This window comes from Cucurbita pepo, chromosome 8, assembly GCF_057944985.1.
Source record: "Cucurbita pepo subsp. pepo isolate OVF chromosome 8, ASM5794498v1, whole genome shotgun sequence".
Classification (NCBI taxonomy): Eukaryota; Viridiplantae; Streptophyta; class Magnoliopsida; order Cucurbitales; family Cucurbitaceae; genus Cucurbita; species Cucurbita pepo.
This window is the reverse complement of record NC_141805.1, coordinates 5,362,766-5,383,266: the sequence shown is the minus strand read 5'-3', so window position 1 is coordinate 5,383,266 and position 20,501 is coordinate 5,362,766. Positions and strand designations below refer to the sequence as shown.

The 20,501-nt window shown below is 41.1% G+C and overlaps 1 protein-coding gene across 4 annotated transcripts; it reads right to left on the bottom strand.

Moving 5' to 3' along the window:
• Window positions 1–8,677: 8,677 nt before the first annotated feature.
• ARP (apurinic endonuclease-redox protein) lies at window positions 8,678–17,758 on the bottom strand. 4 transcript variants are annotated; one of them, XM_023664847.2, is made up of 12 exons: window positions 17,423–17,758; window positions 17,062–17,230; window positions 16,883–16,974; window positions 16,605–16,684; window positions 16,263–16,400; window positions 15,777–16,090; window positions 15,046–15,156; window positions 10,674–10,811; window positions 10,505–10,552; window positions 9,379–9,459; window positions 9,091–9,250; window positions 8,678–8,931 (listed from the first exon to the last, which is right to left on the bottom strand). In XM_023664847.2, exons 1-12 carry the CDS (start codon window positions 17,470–17,472, stop codon window positions 8,810–8,812), a joined length of 1,503 nt encoding a protein of 500 aa, XP_023520615.2. In that variant the 5' UTR covers window positions 17,473–17,758; the 3' UTR covers window positions 8,678–8,809. The 4 variants fall into 4 exon arrangements, with proteins under 4 accessions (XP_023520615.2, XP_023520616.2, XP_023520619.2 ...); XM_023664848.2 differs by having other exon boundaries at window positions 17,062–17,222; window positions 17,423–17,757; XM_023664851.2 differs by having other exon boundaries at window positions 17,566–17,757.
• Between the last annotated feature and the right edge of the window lie 2,743 nt (window positions 17,759–20,501).

Genomic DNA, 20,501 nt, shown 5'->3' with positions numbered 1-20,501 from the left:
GATCTTCACGAACCTCTGTTGGGGGTGAAGCCGGATACCATGACCACGGAACAGTGGAAGCTCAAGGATCGATAAGCCTTGGGGCTGATCCGGTTGACGCTATTCAGAAACGTGGCGTTCAACATTATCAAGGAGAAGACAACGTCAGGTCTGTTGAAGACGCTGTCGAATATGTATGAAAAACCGTCGGCTATGAACAAGGTGTATTTGATGCAGAGATTGTTATGAGTCCTTGTGAGAACTGCGTTACGAGCAAATAGAAACGAGTTAGCTTCACAAAGTCTGTTAGAGAATTGAAGAAAAGTACCGAAAGCGTCGCTGAAACTCCAGAGGGGGTTGCGTCGGCCGGAAGCATCACTAAAACTCCAGAGGGGGTTGCGTCGGCCGGAAGCGTCGTTGAAACTCCAGAGGAAGTTGCGTCGGCCAGAAGGGTCGCTGAAACTCCAAAGGGGGTTGCGTTGGCCGGAAGCGTCGCTGAAACTCCAGAGGAAGTTGCGTCGGTCGGAAGCGTCGCTGAAACTCCAGAGGGGGTTGCGTCGGCCGGAAGCGTCACTGAAACTCCAGAGGGGGTTGCGTCGGCCAGAAGCGTCGCTGAAACTCCAGAGGGGATTGCATCGGCCGGAAGCGTCGCTGAAACTCCAGAGGATGTTGTGTTGACCGGAAGCGTCGCTGAAACTCCAGAGGGGGTTGCGTCGGTCGGAAGCATCGATGAAACTCCTAAGACTCTTGTTGAGAAACAAGAGGTGAAGCAAGTGGGAGTTGAGGTTGAGTTGCTGAAAGATTCACATAGGGATGTTGTAGCAGATACTCATGAAACTCCTGAGACTCTTGCTGAGAAACCAGAGGTGAAGCAAGTGGGGGTTGAGGTTGAGTTGCTGAAAGATTCACATAGGGATGTTGTAGCAGATACTCATGAAACTCCTGAGACTCTTGCTGAGAAACCAGAGGTGAAGCAAGTGGGGGTTGAGGTTGAGTTGCTGAAAGATTCACATAGGGATGTTGTAGCAGATACTCATGAAACTCCTGAGACTCTTGCTGAGAAACCAGAGGTGAAGCAAGTGGGGGTTGAGGTTGAGTTGCTGAAAGATTCACATAGTGATGTTGTAGCAGATACTCATGAAACTCCTAAGACTCTTGCTGAGAAACCAGAGGTGAAGCAAGTGGGTGTTGAGGTTGAGTTGCGAAAGATTCACATAGTGATGTTGTAGCAGATACTCAAGAAACTCCTGAGACTCATGCAGTTGGCGAGGAACCCGGTCTATCATTCAAAACACAGAAGGCGATACCATTTCACTCGGAGGTTAGTGGAAGATGGTGATGTGTTTTGAGAAGATAGAGGGCGCAAAGAATCCAGCAGACATATTGACAAAATGTGTTGATGTTGGAAAATTAAGGTTATGCAAAGCCTTAATTGGTATGGTGCAGTGATCCTTCGAGAATGAAATTCTTAGTTGACTGGATCAGTCTCCAAGTGGGAGAATTGTTAGGTTATGGAGCCTGCTTCTTATTTATAACTTGGTCAACGGCTATATCTGGTAAAGCTATATCCGGTAAAGCTATATATGGTAAATAGCTATATATAGCAAATGGCTAAATCTGGTAAAGCTATATATAGTAAACTAAACCATATATATATCCCGTCCGGTAGAGCTTTGAAGATGTACTTTCTATTCTCTATACTCTCTCTTGTTGTACATACCTGAAGTCATCAATAAAAAAAAATCCTTTTAGCCAGAGTTCTCCTTGCAATTTTCACTATCCCATTCTTTGTGTTCATCTAGATCGAGCGTGTGCGTTGTTGTGCGATCCTAACATATCTGTCCTTGGTCATTTTGCTTTGACGTTGTTTGACTCTGGATCTACGCACTCCTTTATTTCCACTAATTTTGTTAGTCAAGCGGGGATAGTGTTAGAACCCTTGTTACACGATTTTCTAGTAGGCACCTTGGCAGGGGTGGATATGGTCGCCGCCTATAGGGTAAAGGGTGGTCACGTAGTAATATCAGTGGTTAGATTGGGTGTAGACTTGATGGTGGTCGATATGACCGTGTACGATGTAATCGTAGGCATGGACTGGTTAGCGGAAAACCATGCTAGCATGCATAGATTGTCACAAGAAGGAGGTCATTTTCACGCCACCGTCAAGGACCAGGTTCAGGTTCAGGGGCACCAGTCTGGGTACGATGCCCAAGGTGATATCAATGATGAAGGCGAAGAAGCTGGTCCGGCACGGAGCCTGGGCGATACTAGCCAGCGTGGCAAGGATCAAGGAAGAAGGCGTCCCCCTAACAGAGTTGCCTGTAGTGAGTGAGTTCCCAGATGTGTTTCCAGAGGACCTGCCAAGGACTCCCCCATCCCGAGATGTTGACTTCGCTATAGAACTGGAACTAGGGACCGGCCCCATATCCAGGGCCCCGTACTGCATGGCACCCGCAGAGCTGAAAGAACTTAAGGTGCAACTACAGGAACTGCTAGACAAGGGGTTTATCAGATCGAGCGTGTCGCCTTGGGGCGCACCGATATTATTCATCAAGAAAAAGGACGGTTCCATGCACTTGTGCGTCAATTACAGGGAACTGAATAAGAGGACAATGAAGAACAGGTACCCCCTCCCACGCATCGAAGACTTATTTGATCAGCTCAGAGAGGCCACGATGTTTTCAAAGATCGACCTTCGTTCAGGTTACCACCAGATCAAGATAAAAAACGAGGACATGCCAAAAACCGCTTTCAAAACAAGGTACGACCATTATGAGTTTGTAATAATGTCATTTGGACTCACCAATGCTCCAGCAGTGTTTATGGAACTGATGAACCGGGTGTTCAAGGAATATTTGGATACCTTTGTTATTGTATTCATAGATGACATCCTGGTATATTCAAGGACGGATCAGGTGCACCAAACGCACCTGAGGAAGGCCTTGACAGTCTTGAGGGAAAACAGGTTGTATGTCAAGTTCTCAAAATGTGAGTTTTGGTTACGCGAAGTCTCATTCCTGGGACATGTGATGTCGACAGAAGGAGTGTCAGTTGACCCTGCCAAGGTGGAAGCGGTCACCGGGTGGGCCCGTCCAACTACTGTGACAGAGGTACGGAGTTTTCTAGGTCTGGCAGGCTACTACCGTCGCTTCGTGCAGGACTTCTCCAAGATAGCGGCACCCCTCTCACGACTGACTCGAAAGGCTACGGCGTTCGTATGGACTGAGGAGTACGAGGCAAGCTTCCGGGACCTGAAGGAGAGACTGGCGACCGCACCCGTGCTCACAATGCCCGATGGTACAGGGAACTACGTCATTTTCAGTGATGCTTCCAAAAAGAGCCTAGGGTGCGTGTTGATGAAACGTGGGAGGGTTATTGCCTACGCATCCAAACAACTGAAGGACTATGAAAAGAACTACCCTGTGCATGACTTGGAACTGGCAGCAGTAGTCTTCGCGTTAAAGATATGGCGACACTACCTGTATGGGGAGAGGACTCAAATCTATACCGACCATAAGAGGCTGAAGTACTTCTTCACCCAGAAGGAACTGAATATGAGGCAATGCCAGTGGCTAGAGCTAGTCAAGGATTATGATATAGATATCTAGTACCACCCCGGGAAGGCCAACGTAGTCGCAGATGCCCTGAGTAGATTGACAGCGCATTCGTCGGCACTAATCACGAAAGAACCCCGAGTGCAGGTAGACTTCGAGCGAGCGAAGATAGCAGTAGCCCTTGAGGGTATTAAGGCGCAACTGGCTCGACTAACTGTGCAACCCACCCTTCGGCAGAGAATCATTGAGGCGCAGGTAAGGGACTCCGGTTTAGCGAGGACACTTAACAAAATGGAAACAGAACCAGCTGGTGGGTACTCCAAGGCAGCGGATGGTGGGTTACTGTACCAAGGTCGCTTGTGTGTACCGGCTATAGGGGAATTGAGGGGTGAAATCCTGAGTAAAGCGCATAACTCCCCATTCGTCATGCACCCTGGCGGCACGAAGATGTATCAGGACCTTAGACCCCACTTCTGGTGGGGTGGTATGAAGAAGGATATCGCGGAGTTCGTCAGCAGATGCTTGGTTTGCCAACAGGTTAAAGCACCCAGACAGAGACCAGCAGGATTACTACAGCCCCTCAATGTACCAGAATGGAAGTGGGAGAACATCGTCATGTATTTCATAGTGGGCCTGCCCAAGACGCTAAAGGGTTACACGGTCATATGGGTGGTCGTGGACAGATTGACGAAGTCAGCACATTTCCTCCCCAGCAAGGCCACCTATACGTGGACATGTGGGCACAGTTGTACATGAAGGAAATCGTCAGATTGCATGGGGTCCCCGTGTCGATTGTGTCAGACCGAGACCCCCAGTTTACTTCGGCATTTTGGCATGGACTCTAGAAGGCGTTGGGCACTCGACTGGACTTTAGCACAGCGTATCACACACAGACCGATGGACAGACGGAACGCTTGAACCAAGTTCTAGAGGACATGTTGCGGGCCTGTGTACTGGATTTCTCTGGGAGTTGGGACTCAAAGTTGCACCTTATGGAATTCGCTTATAATAACAGCTACCAGGCGACAATCGGTATGGCACCGTACGAGGCATTGTATGGAAGGCGGTGTAGGACACCATTATGCTGGGGCGAGGTAGGAGAACGGGAACTGGTGGGTCCGGAGCTGGTCCAAGTCACGAATGAGGCGATGCAGCAGATCAGGGGGAGGATGCGCACTGCTCAGAGTAGACAGAAGAGTTACGCGAACTCGAGACGAAGAAACCTAGAGTTCGAAGTGGGCGACATGGTATTCCTAAAGGTGGCACCCATGAAGGGCGTTCTAAGGTTCGGACGCAAGGGCAAATTGAGTCCGCGCTTCATAGGACCCTTCGAGATTTTGGATCGAATCGGACCCGTTGCGTATAGGTTAGCCCTACCCCCGTCTCTCTCGCCCATACACAACGTGTTCCATGTATCGACACTTCGCAAGTACTTAGCGAACCCCACGCATGTGATAGATTATTTGACTCTGGACGTGACCGAAGACTTAAGCTACGAGGAGAAACCAGTGGGGGTCCTAGCTCGCAAGGTAAGGACCTTGCGCACCAGGGAAATTGCATTTGTCAAGGTGAGGTGGGGGAACCAGTCAGTAGAGAAGGCCACCTGGGAACGAGAGGATGAGATGAGGGAGAAGTACCCAGAGTTGTTTGTAGATGCAAATTCTTTCGAGGACGAAAGTCCTTCGCAGGGGGAAGTGATGTAATGATACCTCTTCCAAGGAGAGAGAGAGAGAAGAAAAAAAAACCGCCGAAAATCTCGCGATTTTCGGCGGGATCCACTCAGGCTCCCTTAAACCCTAGGAGTGGCCGCCTCCTTAGGGTAGAAGGGGATGCCAGTGTACTTCGGAGCAAGGGGAGGCAGACGCGGCACCGGAGAACAAACGAACGACGACGCATCCACCGGCGATAGTAGCCAAACTCTGCGATTAGGGCCGTCGGGACTTTCGGACGAGGAAGACGAAGCGGCAGGCGTGGGTCGACCCTCGGCGACTCCGCGAACTTCCGACTCGGCTAGGCGAGGTTTGGCGGCGCGGCTGGGCGGCTCGACATCCGAATAGTATACCGATTCCTAGGTTTTCGACCCTTCTGGAGCCATTCCCACCCTTGTTTCAACCATCTGAGGTCAGTATAACTCCATTTTGACAAAATAGCTTGCGATAGGGACGTACCTTGGTAGCTAGGCATACGGGATAGTTGTGAAAGGGCTCTAAGTGTATCATGTTATCTTATAGGAGGTAGTTAGGCGCTGGAGTTAGCGTTGTGGGTGACTTCGGCCAAGGCCAAGGAGGTAAGTAACCTTACTGTTGGAGTTAGTTATGTATGTATGTTGGTGCGTGCCCTGTGGCCCTTGCTCGCACCATGGGTGTTGTTGATGTATGCTAGGTTAGATGTTTGAAATGCTATGTATGTCATGTTTATGTATGTGATTCTTGCAGCGAAATGCTATGTATGCCATGTTTATGTATGTGATTCTTGCAGTGAAACTATGTATGTCATGTTCATGTATAGGACGGTTGTGACACGGTTTGCTACTCTGTATGTGTGAGTTTGATTGACACCTCATGATTGTAATGAGAACCCCGCATGCGATGAATGAGATGACTAGTATGCTATGATATGCTTGCTCGATGTTGTCCCAGTTATGCTATGTAATGCGATGAGGGGATGGAACATTGTAGGTGTAATGCTATGGAGGTAAACCTTAAGAACCTCGTACATGCTATGGTTATGTATCTGGGGCACTCCCCCGCTATGCTACTGATGGTATGGACGCGTATATTCGATATTGTGTTTTCCATGATATCATGCAGGCCCTCCTTTGTCTGTGGCGTCTGGTATTGTACGTCATACATACCCGACCAAGCCAAGCCCAGGGAGTTCGCTTGCGAGCTCGCCTGGTGGGCCCACAGTCACACACGTGGGCCATGTGTGGGAAAGTACTATGCATGCACCCCTGCCCGGACAAAGCAAGGGCCTAAGGCCATGGAAAGGAATGGAAGACAGACCCCCCCCCCCCTCTCTCTCAGCTTCTTTCTTTTAACATTGTGCGACCTGTATGGTTATTATGTGCGACCTGTATGGTTATTATGTGCGACATGTATGGTTATTATGTGCGGCATGTGTGGTTATTATGTGCGACATGTATGGTTATTATGTGCGGCATGTGTGGTTATTATGTGCGACATGTATGGATGTTATGTGCGTCAGGTATGTGTATTGTGTGCCTCATGTATGTGTATTGTGTGCGATTGCTTGTATCCGAATGTATGATTATATGCTTAACCCCAACAGTGGGGCGACTTACTTGGTATTTTATATAATACTCAAGCCACGTGCTACCCCTATTTTCAGGTAAGGGCAAGGCTCCCATGTACGGTTGACGGTGGATGATGCGAAGGGCCATGGAAATCTTGAGGAGAGTTTGTAGTGTCGTAGGCGCCTTGTTGGATTCTTTTGGGTCAAGTTTGTAGTGTCGTAGGCGCCTTGTTGGATTCTTTTGGGTTCATAGTTTTGCGATTGTTTCCTCTAGTTCTCTGTTGATTACTTCTAGGCTAGGTTGTCGTTATTGTTTTTCCAAGGTATGAACTGCTTATTTTAATGAATGCATTGTCGTTATTGAGACTGTCTCACGTGAACGCTTGTCCTGTTGATTAGGCGAGTATAAGGTAACGTCGCTAATTAAGGTAGAGAAAATTAGGGGCGTTACAGTACCGCATTCTTTTCTTGTCATGTATTTGTTCATTGAGAACTTAGGTTCTTAAGTTATATGCTTGAGAACTTAGGCTCTTAATCATAATTGTTTGGTAGTTATTGACTTTCATAAGTTTAGAAAAATGGTTAGTCTTCTTAGTAAGGAGAATTGTTAGTTAGTTGCTAACCGGTGGAAAGTATAGAAAATTTGTTAGTCTCCACTATAAATATTTATGAGATGTACTCTATTTTTACAATTATAAAGAGAATTAAAAATCTAAGTGCTTCCGACTCTTTTGTTCTAAAAGATCTCCTATCTCAAGTTGTTCATTTGTTTCTTTTATTTGTTTCGACAATTAAAAATCTTAGTGCTTACGATTTTTTTGTTCTAAAATATCTCTTACCTCAAGTTGTTCATTTGTTTCTTTTATTTCTTTGGACATATTTCGATCGTGGTCATTTCCAACCTGAGCATTATTAATAGCTTTTTGTGTGTGTGTTAATGTCAAGACTTAGTTGGTCGGTACCAAGTCCCCCGTGGTTTGTACTCGAAGGTGGCTATGATTTTGTAAACTGAGTTTTTATATTTTTTGTGTGATATTGGTCATTGGGGTTGTGCATTCTCTATTTGTGAATGGTTTGTCTTTAGAGATATTTTTTGGGCTAACAGGTCATGTATTTATTTGGGTTATGAAGTTCTCTTGGTTGCCAAAAAAGTCTTCTATAAAGTTTTGGCTCTCTTATAACATCCGACACATTTATACTTTACAAATGACTTAATGATCTTGCACTCTTTTTAAGCTTGCATGCTAATCCTAACAAGAGTTTACTCTTTTTTGGGGGGGGTCTCGTTGGCTTCTCTCCCAATACATTATCTTTTCATGAGCTCATTTCGTAAACCAGACTAGTTGGTTTGCATACTCTTTCCTACGCTGGTAGGTTACAACTCAATCAATTTGACGTCTAGAATTTTTAGGTCTTGTGGGCTTCCCGCTCACGTTTTTCCAATGTAAAATAATCCAACATCGTGAAATACTATGTGCAACTTTATAAAAAAGATGATATTATAGATGTCATTTTAAGAGTAATGATAGCGTCATACAAAGATGATTATCACCCAACGCATCAACTCAAATATAAACCGTTAGTAGTATTTAGAGGATTCATAGATGGATCCACCAAAAATCGTCCAATTCAAGGCATTGAAATCAAAAATTGTATAAATCATGCAGTAAATACTAATCTGTGTATAAAACATGCTTTGGGTGAAATGAGATCAAAAGGAACTAGCAATGAAAACAAAAAAAAAAAAAAAAAAAACAAGGAAGACATTGAAACAAAAATATAATGGGTAAAGCAGTCAAGACTCGACTTTTAACTACCTAATGTCACCTAAATTTGCATGCACGAATAAATATAATGGACACTTTTTTGAAAGAGGATGGCAATCAAAATGACATTTCAACATGAACTCCAAATATAAACTCCATTTCAAAATGAGCCCTTGTTTTAAATATTTCACAAACCTGAAGGTTAAGAGTTGGGTACATATGAAAGGAAATAAAAAAGGTAAATGAAAAAGGAAGCTACAACTTGAGAACCAGGCCAATTGGGCAATGATCACTGCCCCCCACATCAGGGAGTATGTAAGACTCATGCACCTTCTCTGCTATTGTTCCCGATACAAGAAAATAGTCGAGTCGCCATCCTGTTTATTAGAGAAAAATGATTCATCCACCCTCCAAAGTTACTCCAAAGTTACCCCAAAGTTACCCCAAATTTACCAAAATGCTGAATTTTAGGACAGCAGAGCAAAGGAGAGAACACATAGATAAGTAATAAAAACAGATGCAGATTGAGTTTTTACCTCTGTTGGTTTTGCGTCCACCATGACGATAACCCCAATATGTATACCCAACAACATCAGGGTGTTTTTGTCTAAATGTATCGACAAACCCCTTTTCCAAATAGCTCGTCTCGAACGATTGCCTTTCTTCGTCTGTGAAACCAGCACTTTTTCGGTTTCCCTATTCAATCCAACCATACATGTCCAGTAAGTAAATTGAAAAAAATGCAACAGAAAGCTAATTGTACAAAGCACAATATGAGACTTTGAATGAAGCTCCTTCACAGAGCACTAAATTTGATCACTTGCCGCAGGATTATAGATGTCTATCTCTTGATGAGCACAATTCAGATCACCAGTCAAAATCACCGGCTTCAATTTTTCCAACTCCTACACAAAATGTTAATATATAAATTAAGGAAACCGAACCATGTAACATTTTAGTTTTACGCACTGAACAATGTTTATACAAAGTGCTTCATAAGAATGCACATTTGACCAAGAAGTACTTCAAAAGTACTTATAAGAATATAGAACATTTGTTACTCAAAATTTTTACACCTAAAATATGTTTGCTAAAAGCACTCCTTTGGGTGCATCAAGTTTTACTTCCATAAAGTTGCGAATCTTCACATAATTTTAAATTTCTTCCATTGAAATCATCCATTGGTTTTAAAGCTATGGCTATAATAAGCTAGGAAATGGAATTTAGGGCTTTTTCCTACTGGCCAAATTAGGAGTTGAGACCTACACAAATTGTTTTCCACTCATAAGAAATGTTTTCCATGAAGGCATTGATGGCTGAGGAGCTGTGAATTAAAGGGAATTAGTGAAGGACTTTTTGGGTAAGAAATTAGCTCTTTACTGTGAATGGGGAAATTCTCCCACTCCACTCAATCTCATTGCCTCGAACTTATTTCTGCAATCTCAACGCCTCAAACTAAAACAAGAATGGTTCAATCAACAAAAGAATAAAACCAAGATGATAGTCACAAAAAATATGATTAATGAACGCCCCAAAGAATCATGAAACTTCACACGCCCTACCAAACTAAGCATGGTTCAATGGATAAGACACCAATTTACCATTCAGAAGATTAATGGTTCAATCCCCCACCCGTTGAACTAAAAAAAAAAAAAGACTCCACCTTCCCGAACCTCCTCCAAAGATCTCTAACCCCTCTCGAAATTCTACTATTCCTCTCATCAAACTCCTCACAAAATAGCACCAACTTTGCTGAGACCAAACAGAAAACTATCTGCCATTCTACTGTCATCTGCAAATAACACATCATTCGGAAAACTTGTCGAACAAACAACGCACAAATGTGTTTATCCCCCACCCAACAATCCTCCCAAAACTCGTCTCAAACTGTCTTTTCTAAAATATGGAATAATAAAGGAATAAAATGAAAGAATAATAATGCTTACTTACCTTCATATAATTACTGAGAGATGGGTCCCATTGGGTAATTCTGTATGACTACAGGTGAAATCAGAGATATCAGTGAAAGAAGAGGCATTTACATCAAAATAGAGCATAAAATCAAGCATTCATTTTATGATGAAATAAATAAGGCTAACTACAATTGGGAAGTGAATACCAGTCTCTTCAATCCGTCTCCAGAATTGGGAACATAAACATTTAGTAAATAAAACGATTCAAATTCCACCATCACAAGCCGCCCTTCACTATCATGTTCTGATATGCCTACACCATATCTGACTGAAATTGGCTCTATCTGAAAAATAAAAGGAAACGATTTGAAATGCATAAAATATGATGGCAATATGAGTAACTATAAGTGTCCGCAGGTAATAGTAGCTTTGCACTGAAATAGTTTCTTTCTTAATAAATAAGAAATCGGGCTTTCATTGAAGAAAAAATGAAAGAACCTAGCAGATAAGTAATCTAGTCCAGAAAGAGGCTCCAATCATGTAAAATAAAATAAGAGCAAGCAGATAATTACAGAAGATGAAACATAGAACCTAGTGGTGGACTAGAGCTCCCTATGGTCTCTCTTATCACCAATCCTACTGTTCTGACAAATGAAGAAGGAACTCCCAACCTTTGTGCCCAACAAATTGTAAGTCAAACACGTCAAAAAAGAGTCCCCGAAGGTACAAGCAAAATTGCACCCCCAAAGCAAGAAATCAAGTACCTTCCAACAAAGGATAACAAAACAGCCCAATCAATGAAGGCATCTTTCTCAGAAGTCAATCAAAAGTATCAACCTTTCCATGGATAACCTGTCAAACAAAGAACTAAACTTTCATTGGAACTTTCACCTTCCACAAACACGAAAAGACCAACTCCCTGACTGAAGAAAGATTTAGTAGCCATTGAAAGAATGAACTACAAGAAAAGCCCTTTAGGGTCAAAACTCCAATAACAAACATCCCCTTTCTTTGACCTAAGACCAATCAACTCCAGCAACGATAGGACAGCCAATATGTCTGTAGTCTCCCTACCGTAAAGTGGACAGTGAAAACCAAGTCAACAAGGGCGAGCTCTTTGAGGACCAAAGATACTAGCCATGAAATGGTTTTTAATTGAGAATGGATGATATAAATGGGGGGGAATAAAGAGTAGAGAGAACCATCCCCCACCCACTAATCCTCTCAACAATATGTATCCTCCCATCAACCACAAAACAGTAGACCAAGGAAGAAAAAGATGAGAGGAGAGAAGATATGTCCTCATTTTCCTATAAGTGCCTTTGAAATCACCCAACATTCACTTGAAATGATAGGAGGATGATCGTATTTACTCAAAATAATCCTATGCCAAAGGGAACCAAACTCAAGAGGGAACTGTCAAAGCCATTTAGTCAGTAAGACAATGTTACGAGCACCTAAATTCTCCAACTCTAACCTCCCCAAGTGATAAGGATCATGGTGTTCCACAAGTTTCAACTGGACCTATTATACGATCCAAGACTAAGAAGATTCAACAAGCGTTCATTCTTCATCTACAAAATTGGATAGGCTCGGTCAAACCTCTATTTCATGTGTTACAAGCTAACTTGAATGTGGAAGGACTCTTTGGAACTTTGGAAGTCAACATTTGCAAGATTTAGAAGTGGAGCATGGGGTTTGGATTGATAATTTCTTTGAAGGCTTTATTTATTATTTTAATTCCATAACTTCTTGTAGTGACCATTAGACAGGAGGTGGGGAGTTACCAAACTTATCAATCATGGTCATAACTTCTTGGAGTGGACATTTGAAGGGCAGTTGGAAGTTACCGAACTTGTCAAGCATGGCAATAATTTTTTTTTAGTGGGCATTTGAAAGGATTTGAGGTTTCTTTTGTGAGAGGGTATAAATACCCACAAAATAGTACATAAAAATCAGATTATGAAGAAATGAAATTGAGCTCTCGAGTTAAGATTTTCACCCTTGGAAATTTGAGCATCATCTTGTCATTTCTAAGGTTTCAAGCAATTTTTGTGGTAAATTGCATCCGAACCATTCAATCAAGTCTTGATCAAGTTTGATAGTGGAGTAACTCAATTTAGAACAAGATTTCAAATCTTACTTTTAAATCTTTGATCTTAAGAGGTGATATGAATTCAACTACGGACCCTTTGCATGTACCCGAAGGACCAATTACAAGAGGCAAGGTTAAGAAGATTCAAGAGACCTATACATTGCATCTTCAAAGGCTAGCTAGTGTACAAGTTGGAACAAGGACTTTTGAGCTAAAAAAATCTTTATAGCATTAGCATATCAAATCAAGAAAATAATGGAGTAGATGACATTGGAAAGTGATTAGAAGACTTTGTCTTTGGTAGTTGAACTACAAATTAAGACAACTTATGTATGCCTTATTTTCTTCAATGTATTTACTAGTTTTATTGGTAGTTGTAGTTTGTAGTTGGTAGATGAACTTCATTATGTTTGAGTTATCTTTTTGGCCTATTTAAAGCATGTAATATTCATGCTTGAGCATCATTGTTGAATACAAACAAATCCTTTGTATTTTCTTGATACCTTTTTTGGTGTTATTCTTTTTCAAACCTTGCTTTAGGTTTGATGTTTAAACCGATTCATTGAATTAGTTTTGATCCAAGATAATTTTGGAGTGAGTCGTCTTGGAATCTAAGAGTGACCATCATAGATTCCAAGTTTGATCTAAGAGTCATTCATCTTCTAACCAGCTCTTGGTTGGAATCAATTCGTTAAGTTAGCTTTATTTGTGAACGTTTGCAAGGATTCTAGAAGGATCTCTAGCTTTGCAAAATCCAGCATTGTTGGCGCTTATCAAGAGGTAATTTAATTCTAGCTTTTATCTCTTAGTTGATCCAAATGTTGGGTAAGGAGGTGTTAATTTTTTTGATTAAAGGGTTCTTGTTCAACAACCGCTTGGACCGTTAGGCTGAGAATTAGGGTTGCCTTATCACCAAGGCTCACAAGCCTCCCCACCTTCTTGAACTCACGAGATGCACACATTTTCCCTCTTCAATGCCCTCCCACAAAAAAAATAATAAATAATAATTAAAAAAAATCCCTCATAAGTTTGTTGATATAATTGCAAATAGCCCAGAGGTTTAAAGAGAGAGAACAAATAAACAGGGATGCCACTCAAGACAATGTGTATGAAGGCCAATCTTCCTCCCTTTGAGAAAAAAAATGTCTTTTTCAAGCCGCTAGTCTTTTATGAACCTTCTCTAAGGTGGAATCCCAAAAGGAAATGGATCTCGGATTATTTCCAAGAGACAACCCTAAGTAAGAGGAAGGGAAAAAGCCAACCTGACATCCCATCAAGTTTTAGAAACTTGTACGATTTAAGTTCTTTTATGGATATCAGCTTTCAGGTTGCTCGGTTGAGAGATATCCATTTGATGGCCAAGGAGTTTCTTTTCCTAGCCCTCTTGCGAGAAGGTTCGGTTTTTGCGTCTACAGGGGATTTATGTGATTTTGTTCCGTGGGGCCTCCTCTCTAGGCTACTCAATCGAGAGATATCTACTTAGTTGTTGAGGAGCTTCTTTTCCATTGGCCCTTTTGTCGGAAGCTCAATTTTTGCGGTTAGTGGGGGGTTTGTGTGATTCTGTTCTATGGGGGCTCTAGTTGGAGAGAGGGGCCATAGATTTTTTTTTAAGGGGTTAGAGAGATCGATGGAGGATGTGTGGACCTTGTTACGTTCCATGTCTCTTTGAACCTCAGTTCTTACAAATTTTGTAATTAACTTTTAGTTCTCATTTTGCTTGATTAGAACACCTTTTTGTTTTAGTTTAGCTCCATTTGTTTGGGGTTGGTTCTTTTATAATCCTTACGTTCTTTCATTTTTTCTTTATCACGATGACAGTGCAATATTTCACTAAAAAAATGATGCATCTCAATAAGGGTAATAAAATGCACCATTTGTTCATTACTCAGCTTACAAACCTTGATTAGTAACCTACAAAATTATCATCTGACCCTACAGGATTATTGCCTACCTCTGCAACTTATAGAATCAAGAAACCCATAGGCTGTTGAGTAGCTTAAATAGATAGCTACAAAGAACTGCCTCAAAAACATTTGAGTTTACATTTTGCTTCTTCCTCATCTAGCAAACCACATAACCCTAGTCACAAGTTAAAACAAAACTCATTAGACATTCATTAAGAGATAATTTTGTCCAATTTGATAATATATAGACTCCAAGTCTCCAAGTTTCAACAAGCATATCAAACAAAAACATTGTCTCAAAAAAACAATAAATTCCTTGATCCACAATGAATACATTTTAAGAAGACTGATAACTCTTCCCCTCTCAATACTTTTGAACCTTGCAAGACTATGGTTTTGCCTCACTAGCTTTCATAATTAAATACTTTATAGAATATTAATAATAGATAACCACAGAAGCAGAATCCAGGACTTGATCCATAATATAAACATTTTAAATGATCAGGCTGACATGTTTATCGACTTTTTTCTTTGTTGTACACGAAATTTTTGTTCAAATATGGGAAAAGGAAATCATACCCGGGATATGATTGCAGTTCCAGAATAACCAAGTTTAGAAACACTGCACGTCCAATAGGTATAATGATATCCATCCATGAGAGAGTTTTTAATTTCTAGTACGTCCTTCTCCTGCAGCAGAAATTGACATGTAAACTCAACTCCAGACTCTAGTTTATAGAGAAAGAAAGCATAACATTTTTTATTTTATAGCAGTAAATAATAAGTGATGACTAGAATAAACAATTTAAAACTTAAACCTTCCACCCTTGCCCTCCAAAACCAAAGTCTACTAAAGGTGAAGTTACTGATATCTGCATAACTCTATACTTGAGCTAAAAAGTGCTTTGCTAACATTTGGGGAACATAGCCTTTACAGCTTACAAATATAGGCTAGGTTAATTAATTAAAACAATAAACCAAACTTTAAGGTTTAATGATAGGAATTAAGTTAGACGTTAGAAGAGATTTAGAAGAATAATGAATAAAGTTATTAACTTTCCTTCTTTCTCAAAGAGCATTTCATCCCTTGCCACATTTTTTTCTTTCTTGATTTCAACAGGAAGCATACATCTAAAGAAAATGGGCGAAGCAACAGAACCAACTATGAGATATAGTGAAATCAGTGCTAAGTTTAAATACACGAGCGTTATTGATTTTATAGTGAAATGGAATTCCATCGGGAAAAAAAATATAATCTCCACAATAGTTCTTACTCAATGTAGAAAATAAATAAGAATTATTATACTTGCCTGCAATTTGGTTTCCTGTAAACACAATATATCAAAGTCTTCCCTTTCAGCTAATTCCACGGCTGAAAATCCCTTGAGTAAGGCTCTTAACCCATTGACATTCCAAGATAAAATTTTCACAGATTTTGTATCCTTGGAAAGAGGTTTAGGCCTCATGGTTCTAGGGTTGTATGCTATCCAACCTTTTTGAGGTTTCTTATGAGCAAGAACAGTCCACGGCTCCTTTTGCATCAACTCTACTCCATGCTCATGCTTTACGATGCTGGAATCAACTTCTGACGATACTTTTTTCTTTGTTCTAGATGGGTTACAACCTACAAAGATATAATTTACGTAAGAAAATTTGTTAGTCAGTGTACCAGTAAACAATGAAAGTACTTAAAGTGCAGTGTATTTGAGGTTTAGAAGAAAAAAAAACAATACTAAAGAAGATAGAGGTGTTCAAAGGATAGATAGCATCAGTCGTTGCACCACTTGAAAACGCACCAGATTTAGCTGACTGCCTCTTCTTTGGTGTTAAGAATTTCGTTTCAGCGGCCTCAGTTTCACCTTCAGAAGGTGATACATTTGAATCTCTCTCTGTCTGTTGTGCTCTATAATCTTCGACTGCATCAATAACACTGCCTACAACAAATATATACTCAGTCTTCTCACTTATTCTACACTTCAATGAAAATGGAGGATTAAGACAATAAATGCACATATCATTCATGTGAATTTTTAATGCAAAATTAACTAGGATGGTATCTACTCTAGTCATGTTAAGTTACAGAGCACTACAATTTTGGAAGAAAGAAAATGCAGTTTTCGATAATAAATAATGTATACCGACTGTTTGATTCTCCACAAAACGTTGCAGCGCAATTACAAGATCATGCTTACGCCCTTTGGCTAGAATACCTACACTTCTGTAAAATGTGAACATCATTTATTAATAAGAAACTTAGTTAGAACTCTATTACAGTCTAAATTTGGAACTGGGTGCCCTTGAGCTGAAACACTGCAGCATATATAACCCAAAGCTCAGTATTCAAAACAAGATTCCAAGAATTCTCCATCGGAGGACACATCAAAACAAGTGACTTCAAAGATAAAGCTCCCATTACCTTAATGTCATTCTCAGTTCTTGAACCGTCATAGCTTCAATTTTCGAGGGGTCATCCTTAAAACTTTGAATGTCCACTTTACTGTCGTTTTCCTATGTATGTCAAACACGTGATCTGAATAAAGAGTAGAGGCATAGAAGGTGAATGAATTACAGTTCAAACCAAAAGCATCCCACAACCTCAACAATAATCTCACTGGAATTTGTTTCCAGACTTGTATCTTTTCTTGTCCCACCGGTGGTTGTATTGTGTGTGGATAAATTTAGAGAGGGTCGATTCAATGCCATTGCAACTGTCTGCAAAGGTATCAATGTTGCAATTCTGAACCTACTCTGGTTCACTGCAAGGCTACGGCGAGCCCAAGTTAGTTCAGCTGACCAAAGAAACAATTAAACCATTGCTAATAGTAGTAGTAATAAACCCATGTTCGCGTTGGGAAGAAAAGAGAAGGATAGCATTTAGGTATAAACATTTAAACAGAAATCATGGAAGGAAGAAAGAAATATAAAGAGAAAAGCAATTAGGGGTATAAGGGAAAACCTGGAGGGATTAAGGAAACTCCGAAACCCAAATTGGAATAGTGAGTTCATGGAGAAAGAAAGGAGAGAAGAGAAAAGAAATGTATAGAGATGAGGAAACAGAAATGGAAGCGGCAAAGAGGAGCGGAGGGGAAGAAGACAGACCGAGAGGGAGTGTATGCTGTGCTTCTCCTCACTGCTCACAAATCCGATTTCTTTACTTTCTTCAACAACATTCCGATTCCGCGGGGGGAGCAGACGTGATATTCCTTGCAATCAAGGTAAGAACATTCCAGTGATTCCAAACTTTTTGTATCTCTGGGGAAGATTTTAGTAGGTTTGAAGTAAATAAATAAAACTTCGTTTATTTCAAACATCTCCCATTTTATGCTTCTTTCAATTTTCCTATTATTTTTTTAAATAATTTGTTACCGACTCCGTTTTGTAAGACTCTAGGGCGATGGTCATCCAACACCAAAACTCTTACTCCAAATCAAAGAGTAGAACATTGTCGAAATATCATCACTAGCCCAATAGAGTCAAGTTCAATAATTGTACTAGCCCAATAGAGTCAAGCCCAATAATTGTACGAGCCCATCATATATTTATTTTAGGAAAAAGATTCAGATTTGTTAAGTGTAGATTTAGATTTGTTAGGTCTAGCTAAGTATAAATACCCCTCCACCCTACCTAGGTTATTCATCGAAGAAATCCAAAAACAATAAAAAGCAGAAGTATTCTACAGAGTGTCTTGTATTCTCTTCTCGATCGGTGTTAATAAAGAGTGCGAGTGTTTCCCACAGTGAGTTGTGTTCAACATTTGGTATCAAAGCGAGGTTAGTGTAGGTTATCTGATCTCTTGGAATCCTTAGTATACTCTGTGGTTGCAGCTCTGTCTGATCTTCCACATCAGAAAATCTTGTGTCAAAAGAGCTTATTTGGTATTACTGAGGTATGGCCAACACGATGGGTGATTTCCAAATCGTTGGAGAAATCAAGAAACTTAGCAACAACACGTGGGCAACATGCATGATGTCCTATTTACAAGGATAAGATCTTTGGGAGATTGTTGGCGGGTGTGAAACTACGCCGCCAGAGGAGGATTCTAACGGCGCATTGCGCAAATGGAGAATCAAAGCAGGCAAACCAATGTTTGCCTTGAAGACCACCATCGGAGAAGAGATGTTAGAACATATTTGGGATGACAAGACACCGAAAGAAGCATGGGACACGTTCGTGATGTTGTTCTCAAAGAAGAATGATACGAGGCTACAACTTCTGGATAATGAGTTGTTGTCAATTTCACAACGTGATATGACGATTGCTCAGTACTTCCACAAGGTCAAATCGATCTGTCTGAGATTACTAAACTAGACCCAAAGTCCGCCATTGTAGAATCTCGAATGAAGAGGATTATAATCCACGGATTGCGACCAGAATATCGAAGCTTCATTACTACTGTACAAGGATGGCCCACTCAACCATCACTTGTAGAGTTCGAAAATTTGTTAGCTAGCCAAGAAGCCATGGGTAAACAAATGGGAGGCATCACATTGAAGGGTGAAGAAGAAGCACTCTACACAAGTGAAAGTCGGAGCAATAATAGGTCTTCTACCAAACGTGGATACAATGGTGACAAAAGAAGAAGCCACCAAGGAATTGCACAACCTGAGAGAGCTCAGAAGAACGACAACAAGAGTTTCCAAGAAAAGAGATTTGGAGGTATTTGCTATAATTGCGGGAAAAATGGCCACATGTCTAGAGATTGTTGATCCAAGAAAAAGTCTATTGAAAGCAATGTGGCAATATCCAAAAAGAAGATAGAAGATGAATGGGATGCAAAGGTACTATGTCCCATAGTAGAAGACGAGCTCGCACTCATGGCAATGATGGAAGAGCATATCGATTATGAGGATGACTGGATCATTGATTCAGGATGCTTAAACCATATGATTGACGATCAAAGCGGTGCAATGGAAGAGGGGTGGCCCTCAGAGAAGGAAGTATTACCAGGCCTTGAGCAAATTGAAGAAATTCTTCTACAGAACACGGGGGAGCAAATTGAAGAAATTCTTTTACAAAACACAGAGGAGCAAACTGAAGAGATTCTTCCACAAAAGACGGGGGAGCAAATTGTACACATTTGCTTAAGTGCTAATGTGCCTGAAGATTCAAGTGACACTAGTGTTGGTGAGTAAGAAGTGACTCAACCAAGTGAGCCTAGTGAAAATGAAATGACACCTCAACAACTCAGACATTCAGAAATAATCCTAAAGGCAAATCCAGAGTATGCCAACGCAGTAGAAGACGAAGTTAATGAGCCGGAGACATATGAAGAAGCATCACAAAACTCAGCTTGGCAGAAAGCAATGGAGGAAGAAACTATAGCCCTGGAACAAAATCAGACTTGGGAGTTAGTGCCAAGACCAAGAGATACCAAACTCATCTCTTGCAAGTGGGCTTACGATATAATGTGTACCCCGGATGGATCAATCGTGAGATACAAAGCTCAGACTATAGATTCAAGGTTCTCTAAAGAATATGGACTAGACTATGATGAAACGTTTAGTCCAGTGGCAAAGATCATTATCGTACAAGTTTCTCCAGTACTTACGGTAAATAAAGATTGGAAATTATGGCAGATGGATATGAATACTGCTTTCTTGCATGGAGAGTTAAACAAAGAGTTCTACATGAACCAACCGAAGAAATTTGAAAATGAAGTTGGTGTCATTGATCAATATATGCAAAATCCGAAGAAGGCTCATTTGGATGCGTCTCGACGAACCTTGAGATATGTCAAAGGTACAATCAATTACGATCGTTTATACAAAAGAAACGAAGACTGGAAGCTAGCTGGATATAGTGATGCTGACTATGCAGGAGACCATGATACTTGGAGGCCAACCACTGGGTATGTGTTCAAGTTTGGTTCGGGAACAATTTCTTGGTGTAGCAAGAGACAACCAACTATATCATTATCAACTACAGAAGCAGAGTATAGAGCAGCTCCGGAAAATACATGGTTAAAACTTTTGATGGAAGATTGGCACCAGAAAATTGAGTATCCAATACCACTTCATTGCGACAACCAATCTGCG